Consider the following 20,441-nt stretch of genomic DNA (forward strand, 5'->3'; position numbering starts at 1 on the left):
GCGCACCATTGGAGTAGTCTAAAGGATTTTTTTTTCAACCCGAAAAAAAGGAAAAAAAGGTAGATTTGGATTTGGATCCTTTGTAAATTTTAGACGTAGGTCAGGTTTGGGGGGGAGGTGATTAATAAAAAAGCTGGGGTGAAAAAAAGCTGGTAGCAATTTTGGTGTTTGGTAAACTTTGAAAAACAGCTTTATTTCAAAGCTAAGGGTGAAAAAAAGCCCAAAACCTGAAGCTGAGTAGAAGCTGCAAATAGCAGCTTCCAAAAACAGCTTATTTTGAGAACACGGATGAACAGTAGTACGTTTAATGAAATTTTCAATAACCCAAAATTGCCCCTCTTTTCCCTCTCGCCTCAGAGCTCTCGCATACCCGACCTTCAACTCTCGCCTCAGAGCTCTCGCATACCCGACAACCACTCTCTCGTCCTCTCGTCCTCTCGTCCTCTCGTCCTCTCGTCCTCTCGTTCCAAAAACCAGCGATCTCTCGTTCTCCAGGTTTCTCCAGGTTCCTTTGGTAAGCTTCTCTTGTAAAAGTTTGTTATTAATTTGTTTGGATTTTTCAATTTGGGGATGGGAGATTGAGAGGGAAAGAGGGGTGGGAAGAGCAAAGGGATGAGGGTATGGGTGTCGGGAAAAAAAATTGGGGATGGAGGGTGGGGAAAAATGAAATGGGGAAGGTGATATGATTTGTGGAAAAAATTAATCGGGAAAAAATTAATTGGGGAAAAAATTAGGGTTTGTGGAGGAAACAAGAAAATTTGAGAGAGAAGTTTGATTACTTCTCTATTCATTTTTTTAGAAGGTCTGCTTCTGATTTGGGTTTAGGTAAGGGATAATTTCTTATAAAGCTTTGCTCTGCTTCTAATCTGTGAACTGTGCTTCTGATTTGGAAAACTTTCGTTTTTGCTCCAGTTATTCTCGTCATATCTTCTCTATTTCAAGTTCCTGCCTTTGCAATTAAAAAGGTAAAACCATACTTTTACTTGTATATATGCATATTGATTTTCTCCCGAAAGTTGGAAAATTAATCATGTTTTCTTTATGATGGTATATATTTGTACGTAGTCGTATATGTGTACCTGGGATCGCATATATATATTTGTACGTAGTCGTATTTGTAGTTGGGATCGCATACAAAATGTTCCCCTTTATCTAGTTGAGAAAATTGTTCCCTGGGATCGCATACATATATATATACTTTTGTTGTTGAGACAATTTCCAGGCCTGTTCTCTGCTCCAAAATGTTCCCCTTTATCTAGTTGAGAAAATTGTAGTACGATTTATTCGTTAACAATTATGTTTAGGATTAGAATGACTAGTTCTTGTTTTTTTTCCACTGGCCGGTCATGTTAAATACCTAAAAGTAGTGGGAGTTTGAATTATATACTTATAATATGCTTATAGAAAGGTCTAATTTTCCATCTTTTGAGATCATTCTTTTATATAAGAAACAAAATCTTAATGAAACCAAAATTGACAGAATACAATGTGATGACCAGTTGTGGGCAATTTGTTCACCTGCTATATGGTATTGTGTCATCCTCCCGCTGTCTCTCACTCTTTTGCTCTCTTGCTCTCCCTGGAGGAAGGGAGGGAGGGAGGGAGGGAGAATGATTCTCTTTGTATCTTTATGGCACCAAGCTTTCGTTGACCTTTTGTCTTTTTTTGCTCTAATTTGTTTTGTTTGTTTTGTTTTAATTTTCTGCACTATCCCAATTATTTGGCTTTCTGATTTGGCTTCATGTTTTCAGCCCACGGAGTTTTCAATTCCTGTGCTCCTTTATTGCCCGTCATTGCAACTCCTTTGAGATCTCTCTCGCTGAGCGGTTCGTGTCCAATCCAACCAATCATGCGCGCTCTCACTCCCTCTCAGACCTGTGAGATTTCTCTCTCGTTTTCTCCATATGTTTACACTGATTTTTTTAGTTGATTCTCTGTAATTTGTTTGTTAATTGTTGAATTGGCTGCTCATTTTATTTTTTTTCGTGTTTGTTTACTGAGAAATTGATGAAATTAGGATGGAAATTGGAAAGTCATTTTTTTGTGTGTTTCTTTCTGTTCAGCCAACAAGTATGGTAAAACGGTCAGGTAGTAGTCAAGCCTTTGTCATGATTATGTGCACAGAGGAAGGGATTTTATCCCTATAGGCAGAGCTTATGTGCACAGACTACCTGTCTTTCTTTAAACATAAAGGACCATCTATCTTTACTCCTAACTTTGAACATCCTCATCATATGCATAATATAGGTCAATATTGTACCATCAGTAATTGGTATCGATGGCAAAGAAGGGGGCATCTTCGTCAAATCCTGTAGCTACATGGAATGCCCACAATATATCTATATTTTGTGATGTTTGCATCAAGGAGGTTGAGGCCGGACATCGTCCGGGCACTCACTTTGACAAAAATGGATATGCAAATATTAGAGCTAACTTCAAAGCAGAGACAGGGCATGATTATGAAAGAAAGCAACTGAAAAATAAGTGGGATGCACTTAAAAATGAGTGGAAGTTGTGGAAAGAGCTAGTTGGTAAAGAAACTGGCCTAGGGTGGAATTCGAGCAAGGGTACTATTGATGCCTCTGAGGAGTGGTGGAATAATAAAATTCAGGTTTGTGTATTTATCTTTTAATATGTATTATGATATCATGCAATATGTATTAATCATATTCTTTCTTACTTGTAGATAAACAAAGAATATGGAAAATTGCGAAAAAAAGGCATTAGTCCTGAGATGGAAGAAAAGTTAGATAGGATGTTCTCGACTACAGTTGCTACCGGTGAACATGCCTGGGCACCTTCATCTGGAGTACTACCACCAGAGTCAAGAGAGGAATCTGTAGGACAAATTGATTCATATGATGAGGAAGAAACTGAGACTATGCAGGATCTAAGGCAAGCAAGTAGGAAGGGAAAAAAAAGAGCGGCTAACCAAGGAGAATTGGGAAAGAAGAAAGTTGATAAGAAAGGGAAAAAAATTGGAGGTGCTGCAAAACTTTGTGGTCAAATTGACCGTCTTGTTGAAGCTTATGAAACTAGGAGTTCTGCAAACTCATTGATGAGGTCGCTGCATATAGGTAGTAGTATTTCGGAAGTGTTAGCAGTTGTAGGACAATTGTCTGGTTGTGAGCCACCTAGCGAGTTATGGTTGTTTGCTACATGTTTATTTTGTTCTGCAGAGAAGCGAGAGGTGTTTACCACGATCCAAGATCCTGAAGTCCGGCTGACTTGGTTGAAATATATGTTCAACAAAGAAAAATAAGAAGCTATAACTATGAATTAGGACTTTGTGTGGTTTGTACTTTGCATTAAGACTGTGTTGAATGTTGCTTGTATTTTGTGTTTATTGAATGTTGGATTATAATTTCTTGTTAAACGTTGGATTGACTTGTTCTTGAATGTCGGATTGACTTGTTCTTGAATGTCGGATTATGACTTCTTAGTGATTGTTAGATTATGACTTGTGGAATGTTGAATTATGTGTTAGGTTACAGGTATATTCAATATGAACACCTCTGATGATGATGTTGAGGAGTTGGAGGATGGTGTAATTATATGCGCTGTAGCGAAAGCTGTTGAAACATATTATTTAAAATATGTCCACAAAACTCCATATATGAATTCTTCCCATACAGGTAATATTTGGTTGATGGAAGTACTACAAGGAAATGATGTGCGATGTTATAGAATGTTTAGGATGAACAAAGATGTCTTTTATAGATTATCCAATGACTTGCAAACTAATTATGGATTGAAAGGTACAAGGAGAATGAATGCAATTGAAATATTAGGAATGTTCTTGCATATGTTGGGACATGGTGTGAAAAATAGATTAGCTCAAGAGAGATTTCAACATTCTGGTGAGACTGTTAGTAGATATTTTGGTGTTATGTTGGATATCGTATGTAACATGGCAATAGATATTATCAAACCAATGGATTCAGAGTTTCGTGGCATTCCTCAAGAAATAAGGAGAGATACAAGATACATGCCTTATTTTAAGGTAAAGTTTGACTCGTCTTCTAACTTATTTGCAAACTATAAGTGTAGGTTGACAGTTTTCTTCTATGTTATTATTTTTAGGATTGTATTGGTGCCATAAATGGAGTGCACGTTGAGGCTTCAATACCACCTCTGGATCAAGTTCCGTACATTGGTAGGAAAGGAATACCAACTCAAAATGTTATGGCTGCATGTAATTTTGATATGCAATTCACATTTGCTTGTGCCGGATGGGAAGGCACTGCACATGATACAAGGGTTTTTCTATCCGTGCTACGGGATCCAAATTTAAACTTTTCCAAGCCTCCAAATGGTAATTTTCATACTTTTATTATAACATTTTACATACTTGCTTTGTATAATTATTACAATACAAAACAAAATTTTCAATTGTCAGGAAAATATTACTTGGTAGATGCGGGGTACCCACAAATGAGAGGTTATTTGGGACCATACAAAGGTGAAAGATATCATCTCCCGGACTTTCGTAGGGGTGCCGAACCAACGGGTCATAAAGAGGTATTCAACTACAGACATTCTTCTCTTAGGAGCATCATTGAACGAACTTTTGGGGTATGGAAGAAAAGATGGGCAATTTTAAGGGACATGCCTAATTACCCGTTCAATAAGCAAGTGAAGATTGTCATTGCTACAATGGCTCTTCATAACTACATACGGAGGTATTCTGAACGTGATCGTCATTTTGATGATCCCAGAGACTTTTGTGAAGAGAGCGATAGTAGTGATGATGATGATGATGAATATCAAAATTATCAAGTTGAAGGATCACATGAAATAGAGGCATTAAGAAATAGAATAGCAACAAGTTTGATGAATGCATCTAATTAGACTACTTTCAAGTACACTAACAATATTGTACTAATGAATCCTAGCTATTCAGTCTAAAATATTTCAATTGAAGTAGTTTGTCATACTAATTAATATTTAATATAAAGTTTATAAATAATTTTCTTCTAAAAATAAAGTATATTTAAGTTATTAACTTTTATTTGTTAAGAAAATTAAATTAATAGCACATTTAGTATTATACCCTTTTTGGTCATTTCACACAGTCACAGCTGTTTCACATAAAAGTTTACCAAACACTATCATACTACTTTTTTTTCCAAAAGCACTTTTAAAAAAAAGTTTACCAAACACTCTGCTGCTTATTCTTACAGCTGCTTATTCTCACAGCACAACCGCTTATTCCTTTTTTTCAAAGCACATAATACCAAACCAGCCCGTAAAATAGTTGCCTGCCTGTGTCGAAACTAAACGGGTCCGTCTTCGGGTACAAAAGGAAAGAAAAAAATCTCACATTTGTGCTCTCTGCTCTCTCTCTCTCTCTTGCTCGCCATTGTAGACTCCTTCACAAGGCACCCAGAAATTCCATTTCCAAAGCCACCAAACGAATTGGGACCGTGAAGCATCGTTGGACTGCAATCGGAGATCGAATCGGCGGCAGCGGCTTACGGCAACCTGGGTCGCGAACCGCCGCGGTTCGAGGTTGGAAGGTAAATCTACGAACCATGCAACTCGGAAAAACCTATGATTTTGATTCTGTGTCTGACATTTGAACCTTTTACCTGGGTTTTAGTAATGATTACATTTTTTTTTTGTTGGGTTTAAGAATCTGAGGTTATGGTTTATTGATGATTGATGAATCATAGGAGTTTTCGAAGCGATGGAGGGTTTAAGGCAACTGGAGGCTTTGTGTGAGAGGCTGTACAATTCACAGGACTCAGTCGAAAGGGCTCACGCCGAAAACACTCTCAAATGCTTTTCGGTGAACATCGAATACATTTCGCAGTGCCAGTACATTCTCGACAATGCCATGACTCCCTACGCGTTGATGCTGGCTAGTTCTAGCTTGTTGAAGCAAGTCACTGAGCAAAAACTTGCTCTGCAGCTTCGTCTCGACATCTGTAAGAATCTCCCTTTACTTATATATGTTTAATTGGTTTGCTTTGTTGCTTTCATCTTGTTGGAAATGAACAATGTGGGAAATTTGTTGTAGGGAATTACCTTATTAACTATTTGGCTACTCGAGGACGAGAGTTGCAGCCGTTTGTGACTGCCTCTTTAATCCAACTCTTATGTCGACTCACCAAGTTTGGGTGGTTTGATGATGATCGATTCCGGGATGTGGTGAAAGAGTCAATGAACTTCTTGAATCAGGTTATATGACTTTCTGTTAATATTTGTGATGTCTTTGATCTTGAACTAAATTTTATGATACCGCGGCATTTCTGTTGCGTTATGAGCGGTATTCCCAAGAAAGGTTATGAGTAAGTAACGATGACTGTGAACAAACTGGCCACTGAATAAATGTACTGTAAGGAAACGCCATGAACGAGAAACCAGACAACAAAATCATATTATGTTGAAACTAAGCTAAGCAGAATCTCAATCGCCAACATCCTTCCAATTCTCATAGATAAGGAACAACTGTACATCCTAAAACTCAGAAGAAACCGATGACCATAAAAGAGGTCTAAAATGAAACTTTATCTCACAAAATCCCCAAAATCTCACCACCATAAAATGCATGATGTGGAAATTGCCTAGAGCATACCAGCTTTCCTAAATAGGACTGACACGGGAATACGCCCTCTGGCTCAAAATTCCAGCTCATTCCTTCTGTCTAGAGGTTGTAAATCAGGTGTAAGTGTAAAGACAAAAACTAACTTTGCTGGGTAATCTCAGCAACTTGCATTACTTCAGCTTCAGCTTCTTTGGGATTTCAGGAAATTCCTTACTTTCCCCATTCTTTCATTTTTTTTTTTTTTTTTCTGATTAGAAGCAGTTCTTATCTAAATTATGTGGTAGTTGTTGGATTGTTAAAGTTATTACATTGGATATTTTGTTTGTAGTGGACAGCTTTCTCGTAATTGCTTGGGCTTAATAAAATTTTATTTTCTGTAAAAATCAAAACTCTGTATGTATAGGACATTTAGATTACTATACTGTATTTGTTTCCAGTCATATCATTGATTGAGAATATAACTGGTTTATAGAAAGCTGCATCGATCTACAAAATCACCTTATTTGTATCCATGATTGCATTGTTTTTAACACATTGTGGCCACATGATCCCTGATCTATCATTCTGGAACTTAGGAGTTAAATATTAATTGGTTATCTTCTTGTACATGTATATCTCTTACTATTTAGCTCTATTCAAGGCCTTGTGTTTGGGTAACTATCTAAAATTTTTATTGTCCGTTGCTTATTTTTACCTAACTCAATTTTTGGGATGCTGCATGCACTTTTTTTTAACATACAACAAGAGTCAGACTAGTATTCTTCATAAGCCCTATATTGCACATAGCCAACTTTTGTCTTCCAGTCTGTCGAACTATTTTTTGAAGTATCACATCAACTGTATTGCCATGTAGAGTGCCAGCTCAACCTTACGAATGTGCTCATTTATTAAGTTACATTTTCAGTTTTCTAATGTTGCTCGATATCTATCTTACCATCTTGAAGTTCATGTGCTCCATTTGCATTGTAATATTGCTCTCTTAAAACTGTAGAGGGAACAGAGTATAGATAACTGAGTAAATTTAACTGCTACTACTGAGTGATTCAAGTGGTTGTGTTGCTTTTTTCTTTTTTTTTTAATTTTTTTATATGTTCTCTGTCATTATATCTTTCAGACAAGTGTAACTCATAAACAATTTGTTTACCAGGCAACATCTGATCACTATGCCATTGGTTTGAAGATATTGAACCAGCTCGTGTCTGAGATGAGTCAGGTTAGATTGTAATTTGTGGCCCTTTATATCATCATTAATATGAGAGATTACTTTTTGGTTACAGAAGATTTCCGCTCCATTTCCATTATTTCTCGTCTTCCTGCAACTTGTGTTTGAGTGAGTTGAACCACATATCATCCTGAAGTGTCTTCGGGGCATCATTACATGGATAGATGATAGTGTACGGTGTGGATATTTCTAATTTATTTTCTTGTTCAAGAACACTGATAGAAGCTAGTTAAAGCACTCAAAGTTTGTCCTTGGTCGAACATCCATAGGCATGTTGTTTTTTAGTTAATTTCACTATTATTTTGGGGTTATATTTAACTTTCAAATTTTTATAAGAATTAAACTTAATTTTGTTTGTTTCCTTGAAATGGCCTTTCCTTCTAAAATGTGTGATGTAAAACAATAGGAAGGGATAGAGAAATAGAAGAGATCCAGACTCACTCCGGCCTTTGGCATTACACCAAAGGTGTATTGGACTCACTCCAATAGAGAATTAGAAAAATTCTGGCATCACACCAGCCTTCAGCATCACACCGAAGGTGCCTTGGAATCACTCCAAGGTTGTGCCTCACACACAAGCTGAGAAATTTTCTTTTTGACTAACAATCTGATTTCAAAGCTCACAAAGTAGCCCCTTTATAGGCTTAATTGGTACGTGAATCTGGAAAGGTCCACATTAATATGCTTAGGAATTCTAAAGACTAATTTATGATGCCTAATACATTAAAACTGTAACATAGAGAGACTTAGACAATTACCTTGTAGACTACATTGCATTATTGAAGTTTTAACTTGGCTATTAACATCAATGTGCTTGTTTATTTATTATTTGATTAACATTTGCTTGTTTTTCATTAATTGATAAATGATCAGCCTAATCCTGGGTTGCCCTCAACACATCATCGGAGGGTTGCGTGCTCCTTCAGGGACCAGTCTCTCTTTCAAATATTCCAAATATCTTTGACTTCATTGCGTCAATTGGAAAGTAATGGTAATACGTTGGCAGTTGTTCTAGACCTGTTTTGATTACCCCCTTACCACCACTATTTAATTATTGTAATTCTTGGTTTATTGGTATCAATGCTGTTTTATTTTGTGTTGCACAGTTGCAAGTCGATTGCAAGAGTTGGCTCTTTCGCTTTCACTTAAATGCCTATCTTTTGATTTTGTTGGGACCTCAATTGATGAAAGTTCTGAAGAATTTGGTACTGTTCAGGTATTATCCTCGTTTCGTTTGGATTGTTAACCATTCGAAGGTCTGTCAATTAGTCTCGTATGCAGTGAATAAGTATTTAACTGGTAATCTTACAGATTCCGTCGGGTTGGAAGTCGACATTGGAGGATCCTGCTACACTTCAAGTCTTCTTTGATTACTATGCCAATACAAAGCCCCCTCTTTCAAAGGAGGTTAATATATGTGATTTTTCTTCTTAATTAATTGCTGATGATTTCTCGATCCTTCTCTAATTAGAAAATAGAAGCAAAGAAAACTGTCGCTTGTGAAATAATTTATTGCTGATGCTACATGTGTATTGTGAGTCGGATCCTTGTCATAATGGCTAATTTATTGCTGGTGCGAGATATTTTTTTTATTAGTTCTCGATTACTGCAATCACATACAGTCATGCATGTGCAAGCGTACAGCGGTGGAAGTTCTGTCCTTTGATATCTAAAATGTATCTGTCTTTGTTTGTTGGAGTAAAAAGTTTCTTTTCCTACCATTTGAAATTTTATGTTGTTATTGTTCATGTATTTTCACTGTTTAACATCTTAATCAAGTTTTTACTATTGTTCTTTATAGGCACTGGAGTGCTTGGTGCGACTGGCTTCTGTTAGACGTTCTTTGTTTACAAGTGATCCTGCCCGTTCAAACTATCTGTCCCATTTAATCACAGGAACCAAAGAAATCCTACAAACCGGGCAAGGTGTTGTTGGCTTGGCCTTTTTTTTTTTTTTTTCTGTTGCTTGTCATGTATGTTACTAAATTGTGCTGAATGTGAAATAATTTGCTTGTGTGCTGGAATGCGTGCTTTCCTGCATTTGTGTATTTTTGGTAGTTATTAACTTCCTAGATATTTTTTAAAGAACTTTTTAAATATGATTGTTTTCCCTTTGTGCTTTTTTTACTCACTCTTGCATGAACAACTATGGACAGATTTGTACCCGTCTATGCTGCACAGACACGGGTATGGGTGCCCACTATGATACATCAATTAAATAATATATATTATAAAATAATATATAATATGTCATATTACCACACGAAAAAAATAAGTTCATCATAAGTTCATACTTCATAACATAAAATAAATCACAAAGGAGAAAGATTCATCATAAACCATATAGAAGAGGAGAGAATTGGCTTTAAAATGAACTTTTGAAAATTACACTTTGGGCTTGCCTTGTTCTAAATTCTCAAAAACATCCCCAAAAGTTACAAAAACTGAATAACCCCTTGCCGTATCTTGACTGTGTCCTATGAGTATCGTTGCCGTTTCTCATAGTCTACAAAGTAGGAAAAGTGGACAATACTCTATTTTGCATATCCGCTATGTGTCAGACTGTATCGCGGGGGCATCAGTAGAAACTCACCCTGGCCCAAATTTCAAGTATCGGTGCAACAAAGATACTTTGTAGTTGTCATTTATTGGTTGGTCCTAGGATTCGTATATATAATATACTTAAGGTGGATATAATCTGAATTTTAGACACTTGTCAGTGACTGCTAATACTTAATCACCAACCAGAAATTTATGATTTATTATTGTGTGTTGTCTTGAATCTGTTGGGTTTTCATAATGATTTGTTTGGACTGGAAATCAGGTCTTGCTGATCATGATAATTACCATGAATATTGTCGTCTTCTTGGACGATTCCGAATGAATTATCAGGTAATCTTTCTTCCTTTTGGTAATTTTGACATCAATCTTTTTCTCTAGTAAGAAATACCCTGGAGTCATTTTTGGTATCTTGGGTAACTCATTCAAATGAAGCGAGCTTAATGAATGTTGCATGCTTGTAAATTACTCTCTAAATATACCTACATTTTTCGTTTTGATTTATATTTATATGAAATTGATTTGTACCTTGAAAAGGTGGAACTTACGCTTTACGCTTGTAGTTTTGATTTTGACGTGAGATTTTACGTAGATGGTTTGTAATTTCTTTGTGGTGATTATGAAATTTATTTTCTGGTATGTAATCTTTCTTTGAGTTGATCTAGTTTACCGCTTATGCTTATTGAACTTCTAAATTTGTCGCAGTTGTCTGAGCTTGTGACTGTGGAAGGCTATAGTGACTGGATACGTTTAGTAGCAGAATTCACTTTAAAGTCTTTGCATTCCTGGAAGGTTGAATGTCTTTCACCACTTTTTTCCAAGCATTAGGAAAGAATATTGCATACTAAGCCGTTGAATGAAAACACTTCCACGATAAGTCAGTCTCACCCTTTCCTTTGGGTCGGCCACTGATCTTCCATTATATTTTATATCATGCAATTTCCTAAGTCTAATTTTTGTAGATTTTTGGGTTTTGCTACATCCCATGTGAGTCTTGATCGGGCTTGCAATCCCTTACCTTCTGTTTACATTAATCTTCAGTTGCTTATCTGCATCTAGTCGTTTATTTTCAGTTGTAGTTACTCTTATCTTATAGTTTCCAGTTGTCACTCCCACTGTTTCTCTAACACACCGACTCTCTCTCTCTCTCTCTCTCTCTCTCTCTCTAGTTGTCCTAATGACATTTACTGCCATTATACATGAATATCACTATCTATGGTACCTTATAGTGCCTGGTAGCTGGAACTAATTATCCGGGTTGAGAAATTGCAACTTGCATTACTGAAACTTTGTCTTCTTTTCAGTGGGCCAGCAGCAGTGTATACTACCTTTTAGGACTATGGTCTAGATTGGTGACATCTGTACCATACTTGAAGGGTGATGCACCCAGCATGCTCGATGAATTTGTTCCTAAGATTACTGAAGGTTTCATCACATCAAGATTTAACTCCGTGCAGGTAAAAACCAAAACTTTTTCTGGGCCAGTACTGCAATTTTATGAAAGTTCTCTATATCTTCTCACTATTTTACAGGATGGATTGCTTGATGATCTTTCTGAGAACCCTTTAGACAACGTTGAACTTCTTCAAGATCAGTTGGATTGTTTTACACAAGTCTGTAGATTCCAGGTTTACCTCTACAAATGTTTTGTGCTTCTCGTTTTCAGTCTGAAGAAGTTATGGTTTTGCAATTCGTCAAATAAACAATTTTCTATTTGATAAAAAAGCATTTAAAATACATATCTTGACTTAGACACGTGGAACTGATCTGAATTTGTCAAAGTTGCCTCTGTGACCTTCTCTCTTTGGTTGCAGTATGAAAGCAGTAGCTTGTATATAATAAACATAGTGGAGCCTCTTTTGCAAGTCTACACGGTATGAGCATTTATAGTGAAGGATGCCTCTTGGAAATTGAAAAGAAAAATTTCTGGACTTCATGTCTTTAATCAATTCTTCTGACTTGAATAGGAAAGAGCTCGAGTTCAGACCAGTGATAACAGTGACCTCTCTGTTATTGAAGCGAAACTTGCTTGGATTGTTCATATAGTTGCTGCAGTTCTCAAGATAAAACAAAGTACTGGGTGCAGGTAAGGAAAACTAAACAACTTTATTGACCGAAAAATCCTGCTTTTACTCCTCTTCATTCATCTTGCTTTTCCCTTCATTGCTACCATGGAAGATTTTTTATGTTTTATATTTTTCCTTTGCAGTGCCGAGTCACAAGAAGTACTTGATGCAGAACTTTCAGCTCGCATCTTGCAGTTAATAAATGTCACTGACAGTGGGCTACACAGCCAGGTACAGCAGGAGCAATTACATCTTTCTGAATATTAGATATAGTAATCAAATATTTACCTTCTAAATGTATATTTTAGTATCTTTTTCTGCCTAAGATGGTACTGTTTTTATCATGGTTTGATATAAATGAAAGGGCGCACTGTAAAACTCTGCTGCTTTGGGCTTCAAGCACTTTGGTTAATATATTCAGCCAAATTACTCGGTGTTAAGAGTGATATTCAACTCTAAAGATTGCCTATTTATTTATTTTTTTCTTCATTGGGTGGTGCAATCAAAATTAACGAAAACTGTTCAACCCTGGCATTGGCAGAGGTATGGTGAAACAAGCAAGCAAAGACTTGATCGTGCAATTCTTACCTTTTTTCAACATTTTCGGAAGTCTTATGTGGGTGACCAGGCCATGCATTCTTCGAGGGTAAGTTTTTCCTAGCATTCTTTAAAGTTATGCTAGCATTCTTCTTGAGGCTTCTCCATTTGTTGCAGCAGTTATATGCTCGCCTTTCTGAGCTTCTGGGACTTCATGATCATCTTTTGATGTTAAATGTCATTGTTGGCAAGATTGCTACAAACCTGAAATGTTATACGGAGGTGAAATCTTTTTCATGCTTTACTCACGTTAAGTACATTTGGATATTATTTTGCATTTTAATTCTTGCCTATTTTCAGAATGAGGAGGTCATTGGTCACACCCTGAGCTTGTTCTTGGAGCTGGCGTCTGGGTTAGTTCTTTTCCTTCTGTATATGGTTTGGAAAATTGGAGTGCTTGTTGGTTTAAGAGAGCCTATTTTCCTTTTATCATATTTTGCTTATTGTAAGGCTAATTACTTTGCAGATACATGAGTGGCAAGCTACTCTTGAAGTTGGATACTGTCAAATTTATACTTGCCAATCATACTGTAAATCCAAATCTGAAATATCTATCTTTTGCATTTACACTTTTGATTTGAATATCTTGAACAGAATCCTGTATTTTGTGTGAAAAGGTCTCGTTTTGAATTTCTCTTTTCAGAGGGAGCATTTCCCTTTTCTGGAAGAGTATAGGTGTTCTCGCAGCAGAACAACTTTCTATTACATAATTGGCTGGTTAATATTCATGGAAGACAGCCCTGTCAAATTCAAATCTTCCATGGATCCACTTTTGCAAGTACTCTCTCTCTCTCTCTCTCTCTGTGTGCACACATACAAAGACAAACATACAATAAAAAAATGTTTCATATGTGCATGCTGCAGAATCTGCATAGATGTTCCTGTGTGTTCTTTAAAATGCTTAACTACACACACTAGATACTGTCAAGTTTGGTATTGTATGGATTCATTTTAGTTACTCTTGTACTATATGTGGTACTTCAGGTTTTCGCCAATCTGGAATCAACTCCTGATTCAATGTTTCGTACTGATGCTGTAAAGTATCGACTAATTGGGTTGATGAGAGACCTTAGAGGAATTGCCATGGCCACAAATAGGTTAGTACTTTTTCATTTTCTGTATCGAATTTATAAGGCTTAACAATTTCTTATTCTTATGCTCTTCTTTAATATCTTCAGTCGCAGAACTTATGGCTTTCTGTTTGATTGGTTGTATCCTGCACACATGCCCCTTCTTTTGAAAGGAATCTTGCACTGGTCCGATACACCAGAGGTAAAGGACAATGTTAACTGCTTCCTTTGTCAAAAAATTCAACAGAGTTCTGCATTCGGTGGTTAAGCAATTATCTAAAATTTCATACTTTGAAATTGAACTTTTAGTACTAGTTGAAGATTTCTACATTTTCAGAAAGCTTTTAAAATAAATGAATGTCTTTTGAATCATAAGTCTCTGCTTCTTGTTTGCATTATAGTTTTTAGCTAAGAGATCAGGTAAGGTTGGATAATATTTTATTATTTTGAAGCATATTAAAATACAACGGAAACAGGAAGTAGATCTCTCTCGGCTACATTTTATTCCTTCTTATTTCTTGCAAAGTTAATTTGTGTTATCTTCTCTCAATATTTTCCCAATATATGCTGCAGGTGACCACCCCTTTGTTGAAATTCATGGCTGAGTTTGCATTCAACAAAGCCCAACGCTTGACTTTTGATTCATCTTCTCCTAATGGAATACTTCTTTTTCGAGAAGTCAGTAAATTGATTGTTGCGTATGGGTCAAGGATTTTGTCTCTTCCAAATGTTGCGGATATATATGGCTTCAAATACAAGGGAATTTGGATTTCTTTAACTATTCTTACAAGAGGTGAGTCCACTAACCTCTTGTTTCTTGTAACAGTAATCACTTTGTTGAATCATTAATTGCATGATTATTCACTAGGTATACTTGTATCTTTATTCAGTTCTGAATGGTAAACTACTTTTTGAAAATGTTTTATCAGCTTTGTATGACAATTATCACTCTGTTTATATTGCACTTCTTGCATGTATATTCTTGAACATCTGACATATTGCTGTGGGTTTTTTCATTATTTCACTTTGGTTGGAAAACAAAACTCATCTGAGCTGCTCTCAAATGGTGTAATTTGTAGTCTGCAGATAGTTAGAATCATATTTCTGGGTGCAGGATAAGCAGTAAAAACAGCCTAGATCTGATGAAGGAAGGTCTGGCAAGAGCATGAATAAATCATAATTTATTAGTTGGCTAGTGGACTGTTATCTTTTTTTGGTAATCCTTAAATTGTTTACAAACTTGGTGTCGCAAACTTGTCATTCTCAAGTTGAGAGTCTTGTGACTAATGTGGGTACGCAATGAAGGTTGTTTATGGTTCGTTGGTTTAGAACAGTAGTCATTGTGACTAAATAATATGATGCTTATGCTTAAAAAAAAGGTTAATCTTTTGGCTCTTGAAAGTATTAATGGAATCATGTAAAGGTTTTAGCAATTGGATTGAATTTAGTGCAAAGTTTAGCGGCTGTTTGGTATCCTTCTTGGATCCAATTTTTTGTTTTTGAAAATAATGAAGTAGTGAGTACTAAGTAATTTAGCTTCATCTTGCAAACCAAAAATTAGATACAAGAAGGTACCAAACAGCCCTTTAAAGATGCTGAAACATGTATCATTGTTTAAAATAATTAGAGGAAACCCATCTATTTGCTTAGTTCAACAACCAAGCTCAAAGTGAATGGATTGGAATTCCTATAAAGAAGCTGATGATTATATTGTGTTTTTCAATTGCCATTTTTTGTCTGTGTTTTAGGAAAGCACCTCAAGTTGTTTTTTCTTTTCCTTTTACTGTTGTTCTTTCCAAATTGAAAACAGCAAACAAAGGAATAAAGTTCTTTTGCAAGGTTGTACTTTCAATTCATTTCTTGACTCTACCACAACATTGTTGGTACTAGTTTTTAACTAGAAATCCTGTAGTGGCTCTTCCCCTGCTTTCCTTGTTGAATTAAAAAAAGGAAATAGCTCCTTGTACAAATGTTATGTTATGAGCTGATTTTAGGATTTTTTCAAATGATAGCTCTTGCTGGAAACTATGTCAACTTTGGGGTGTTTGAGCTATATGGTGATAGAGCGCTTGCTGATGCACTTGATATTGCACTGAAGATGACATTATCAATTCCTTTGGCTGATGTATTGGCATTCCGCAAGGTACATTAGCTTATGTTTGTTAGTCTTCTTTGCATCTATTAGTTTTGAGTACCTGGTAGGAGTTGTTTGATATGATTTCGACGGCGAAATGAAGGTATGAAACAAAAACTTGAAATTGAAAACAACTTAAAATGGGTTTTTTTTCCCTGGTAGTTTTCATTTTTGTGCACTATTCCTACCAGTGCTTTCAGAGGCTAAAAACTGTTTTTCTTCTCAATTTCTAAGAAACAATGGGAAATGAGAAAACAGTATGGCTCTGAACACTAAATATGCAATTTATGAAGTCTGAAATTTATGCTATCCTATTCTTTAGTTTGTCCTTGCTAAAATCCTATCATGCTGATGCATTTTGATGCTTTAAACTCTTACTCTGCTTACTCGATTCAGATAAATTCAGATATAAGGCTCTTTAATTTTATCTTTCGTTAAGTTATTCCTCTTGCCTAAAATTTGGAAGGTGGTCTTTATTGGAATTTCTTACTTTTGCAGCTGACAAAGGCCTATTTTGCATTCTTGGAGGTTTTATTCAACAGCCATATAGTGTATATATTGAATCTGGATACCAGTACTTTTATGCATATAGTTGGGTCCCTTGAGTCTGGGATTAAAGGTTTCGATGCAGGCATCGCATCGCAGGTACGTGTTATGCCTCTATTCTCTATTTTTTGGTCAAAGTTATGCCTCTATTCTATGGACGAAATAACTCTTCATCGTCAATTGCATGTCTCAAATTTAAGGCTGCACTTTGAAAGAATAACTTATTACTGAACTGTTTTTTTGCATTTGTTTTCCTCTGTTTAGCTCAACTAGAAGGTCAGATAGAATAATGTGTACTAGCAAAAATAAAACTAACCTGAAATGTAGAAATCATCTTGTGCTATCAAGGGCACAAGTCGTGTTTTGGAATAAGCTTAAACCTTCCCTTGCCAGAATTTGTACTCCCTCAAGTCCAATTCTCACCCTACCCTCATCAGTCTTTGGAAACTTTCAGGAGGTTACCAGTCAGGCAGTGGAAAATTCCAAAATGATGAACAGTTGGCCACTGCTAAGTGCGAAGTGTTAACTTCCAAACATTGAACGCTGTAGAAGTTTTTTAGAAGTCTAATGTTAAAAATTTTGGAAAAAGTTATTGCACTGGAGAAGTTTTTGGTGACATGATTCTGTGTTACCAACTGGCCAGTTTTGTCTGCATCTGCCACATTAATTTTACAATTTATTTCATTATTCAATTTCAAACTTTACCTTTTTCTCCAGTGTGCATCAGCTGTTGAAACTTTGGCTGCTTTCTACTTCAACAACATAACCATGGGTGAGGCACCCACATCACCTACTGCGGTCAATCTTGCTCGTCACATTTCAGACTGCCCCAACTTGTTTCCAGAAGTAAGGATGCTTATGCTCTATTACTCTTTTGTTATCTGTCTTAGAATCTTTGTTAAGATGCCCATTTCTTGTGGTTCAGTAATTGTAATTTTGTTAAATATTAACATAGTACTATCTTTATCCATTAGATTCTGTTACTGTGCCTTATGGTTATCTTTGTAATATTTTTTTTTTTTTACTGTTTTTCCATCGTAAGTCAGACTCAGCTCTAAACACTGTCAAGATCTATCTTCTTGGACGTTTACATATTGAAAATGCATGGATTTTTGTTGACCCAAAAATAATGATGCAACTCAGTAGTATTTTTTTTTTTCAGTCAGCTATATAAGGTGACACTCCAGAACCTTGTCAGTGCTTATCAAGTAATCAATTAAACTGAAACGATGGCAAGTTTGATATACTCAGTTGTTTAATGGCATTGAACTCCTATAGTCACATAATAATTTGCGGAAATTCATAAGCCCAACCGGATTGTAAAGATGTGTTTGCATTGTTTTAGTTCAACTAGTCCCATGCCTGGACTTGTAAGTTGTAAGTGAGAGGTCTTAGGTTCAAATCAGTGGATGGCGAGTTCGATACCAATTTTTCCCCCACCGCGTAGTGTAAATATATTGTTGTATAAAAAAGTTTTTGTGTGCCTAACCTTTGGGAGGATTAGGTCGAGATTAATATATGCTCTTGGGGACTTCGGTTTGGGTTTTGCTTGAAGATATGTAAAGCTATTGGGAAAAAATGTTTATATGTCAAATTTATACATGAAATCGGACTCCATGCATGCGATGTGAATTAAATTTGCTTACGCTTTTTGTGGTTATTCTCCATAGTTACTAAATTACTAAATTCTTTTGGTTATGTGACTGATCTGAGTCATTTTATATGTAAAGGTACTGAAGACGCTGTTTGAGATTGTTTTATTCGAGGAAAGTAACAACCAGTGGAATTTTAGCAGACCAATGCTGAGCTTGATACTTATTAATGAGCAGGTAGTATTTTTATTGGAGTGCATATGTATTGTAACTTGTTCAAGTCTTTTGTTTTTATCTTTTGGTCAGATTGTTCAAGTCTTTGTCTGCAACATCGTTTTTTAAATGCCTCTTTTTAATCAGTTCCACCTTCACATAATTGCACCAATAAATTTTCTGTTCAGTATGTACGTGCATGTGTTTGTGTTACTGCTTCCTGAAGCCATTTTTAGCTTTTAGAAAATATTTGGAAACAATGCAGCTCCGTCTCTCTTTTTCTCTCTAACTGTAAATCTTGGTTCCATATCTTATGGTGTTTGTCTTTTATAATGTAAGACATTAGAATATTGTAAGTTTGGGTCCTGTCTTAACAGTACTTATACTGTCCTTCACTCTTCTGTGTCTCAGTAGAGAAGTTGCATCTTTGTGTCTTTTGTTCAACTCATTGTGGTGGGCCAACTTGTTTTAGCACAGTTTAGCTGACAATACATATTATTTAGGTTGTATTTTATGCGGCTTTTTATTTTTAATGAGAGAGAGAGAGAGAAATAAGTGAGGTGGAGAGAGAGTAGATAGAAATAAAACGAAAACCTTACCGAACCGTTGGATTTCTTTTCTACAAATTTCAAATTTGCATTGCTGGAAGTGGTTCTGTATTTGTCTTATCCTTTTTCACTTCTGATGGCTGTATTTGACTGAAAGATGGTGTCTGACTTTGCAGATATTCTCCGATTTGAAAGCTCATATCTTAGCTTCACAGGTTAGTTGTGCCTTCCACTCTTGATTGTTTGAGTTATATAATGGAATAATAAAAGGATAAGCTAATATGATGGGTGAAACCTCAACTTCTGAGGTTGAGCAACGCTGAATTTACTGTTTAGCTGTTTTAAATTGTTATTGTCACGAGTACATGTACATGACACTTTTTGGTATTGGCCTGCAGCAAGCGGATCAACATCAACGGCTTTCCCAGTGTTTTGACAAGCTTATGGTGGATGTTACTAGAAGCTTGGATACAAAGAACAGGGACAAGTTTGCCCAAAACTTGACGGTATTCAGGCGTGATTTCCGGTTGAAGTAACTATGAATTGTACGTCCAGAAGATTTTAGACGAATAGTTTGCCGCATACTTCTAACTGAAAAAAGAATGGAAACTCTACTGGGAAAAAAAGGAGCTAAGTTTGAAGTTCTTGGGCTGGTGTAACCGGAAACTGCAGCAGACTTTCTTTGCGGTGGCAGTATCGTTATTGCAGTACGTGACGAGGAACGATACGGACGTTTGCCTTACTGGTGGTTTGTAGAAGATAGCGGTGGGGTTTGACATGTAGAAAATGGCCAGTTCTAATATTAGTAAACCAATTCTTTTAGAAAAAAGGGTGTATATCTTGTCAAGTTTTATGTTTGGGGATGTATGGTCAGTTGTAAGTTGATCTTCTGTACATTAACGTTTACATATTCTTTGTATTTGTTGATAATAGGGGAAAGAAAAATAGGTTTAAAGGATTGTTCTCGACTCTTGGATCTCCATTTTCGTTCTCAGCATTTTCCCGTTCCGCATGGGGTGAATAGATATTTGAATTTGTCAATGTTGTCGATTAACTTGTTGTTTGATAATGGGACACTCGATATGTCATTTATTTGTCTTTCATATTATTGATATTATGTTGATGTTGTGAAGAAAATGTAAACAGTCAATGGATGAATGCGACCAACTGTGCTAATCTGAGACACTTGTTAAAATCTAGGGGTTAGAAAGTGGTACTTTTGTGATAATTCAAGAGCATTTTGATAATTAAGTTTTTTTTTTTAAATTTATTTTTATGGGGAAAAACAAGAATCTTACATTATGTTTGGATGATGAGATTTAACATTACTAGGGAAATGACAGAA

General features: G+C 36.0%; 2 protein-coding genes across 4 annotated transcripts; both read left to right on the plus strand.

The window, feature by feature from the left end:
- The first annotated feature begins 362 nt into the window (after window positions 1–362).
- LOC126599836 (L10-interacting MYB domain-containing protein-like) lies at window positions 363–3,377 on the plus strand. 2 transcript variants are annotated; one of them, XM_050266289.1, is made up of 5 exons: window positions 363–514; window positions 913–965; window positions 1,752–1,877; window positions 2,248–2,611; window positions 2,687–3,377. In XM_050266289.1, the coding sequence occupies exons 4-5, from the start codon at window positions 2,279–2,281 to the stop codon at window positions 3,260–3,262; spliced, it is 909 nt and encodes a 302-aa protein (XP_050122246.1). In that variant the 5' UTR covers window positions 363–514; window positions 913–965; window positions 1,752–1,877; window positions 2,248–2,278; the 3' UTR covers window positions 3,263–3,377. The 2 variants fall into 2 exon arrangements, with proteins under 2 accessions (XP_050122246.1, XP_050122251.1); XM_050266294.1 differs by having other exon boundaries at window positions 2,267–2,611.
- A 1,901-nt stretch (window positions 3,378–5,278) lies between these two features.
- LOC126599744 (uncharacterized) lies at window positions 5,279–20,184 on the plus strand. 2 transcript variants are annotated; one of them, XM_050266170.1, is made up of 29 exons: window positions 5,279–5,519; window positions 5,676–5,930; window positions 6,023–6,183; window positions 7,698–7,763; window positions 8,646–8,763; window positions 8,879–8,988; window positions 9,084–9,179; window positions 9,574–9,697; window positions 10,596–10,663; window positions 11,036–11,122; window positions 11,635–11,787; window positions 11,863–11,958; window positions 12,145–12,204; window positions 12,298–12,416; window positions 12,540–12,627; window positions 12,938–13,042; window positions 13,111–13,215; window positions 13,294–13,346; window positions 13,460–13,523; window positions 13,637–13,771; window positions 13,978–14,090; window positions 14,172–14,265; window positions 14,637–14,856; window positions 16,076–16,206; window positions 16,696–16,842; window positions 17,461–17,589; window positions 18,474–18,572; window positions 19,273–19,311; window positions 19,495–20,184. In XM_050266170.1, the coding sequence occupies exons 2-29, from the start codon at window positions 5,690–5,692 to the stop codon at window positions 19,630–19,632; spliced, it is 3,159 nt and encodes a 1,052-aa protein (XP_050122127.1). In that variant the 5' UTR covers window positions 5,279–5,519; window positions 5,676–5,689; the 3' UTR covers window positions 19,633–20,184. The 2 variants fall into 2 exon arrangements, with proteins under 2 accessions (XP_050122127.1, XP_050122136.1); XM_050266179.1 differs by having other exon boundaries at window positions 13,114–13,215.
- Window positions 20,185–20,441: the final 257 nt, after the last annotated feature.

This window comes from Malus sylvestris, chromosome 2, assembly GCF_916048215.2.
Source record: "Malus sylvestris chromosome 2, drMalSylv7.2, whole genome shotgun sequence".
In the NCBI taxonomy this organism is placed as follows: domain Eukaryota; kingdom Viridiplantae; phylum Streptophyta; class Magnoliopsida; order Rosales; family Rosaceae; genus Malus; species Malus sylvestris.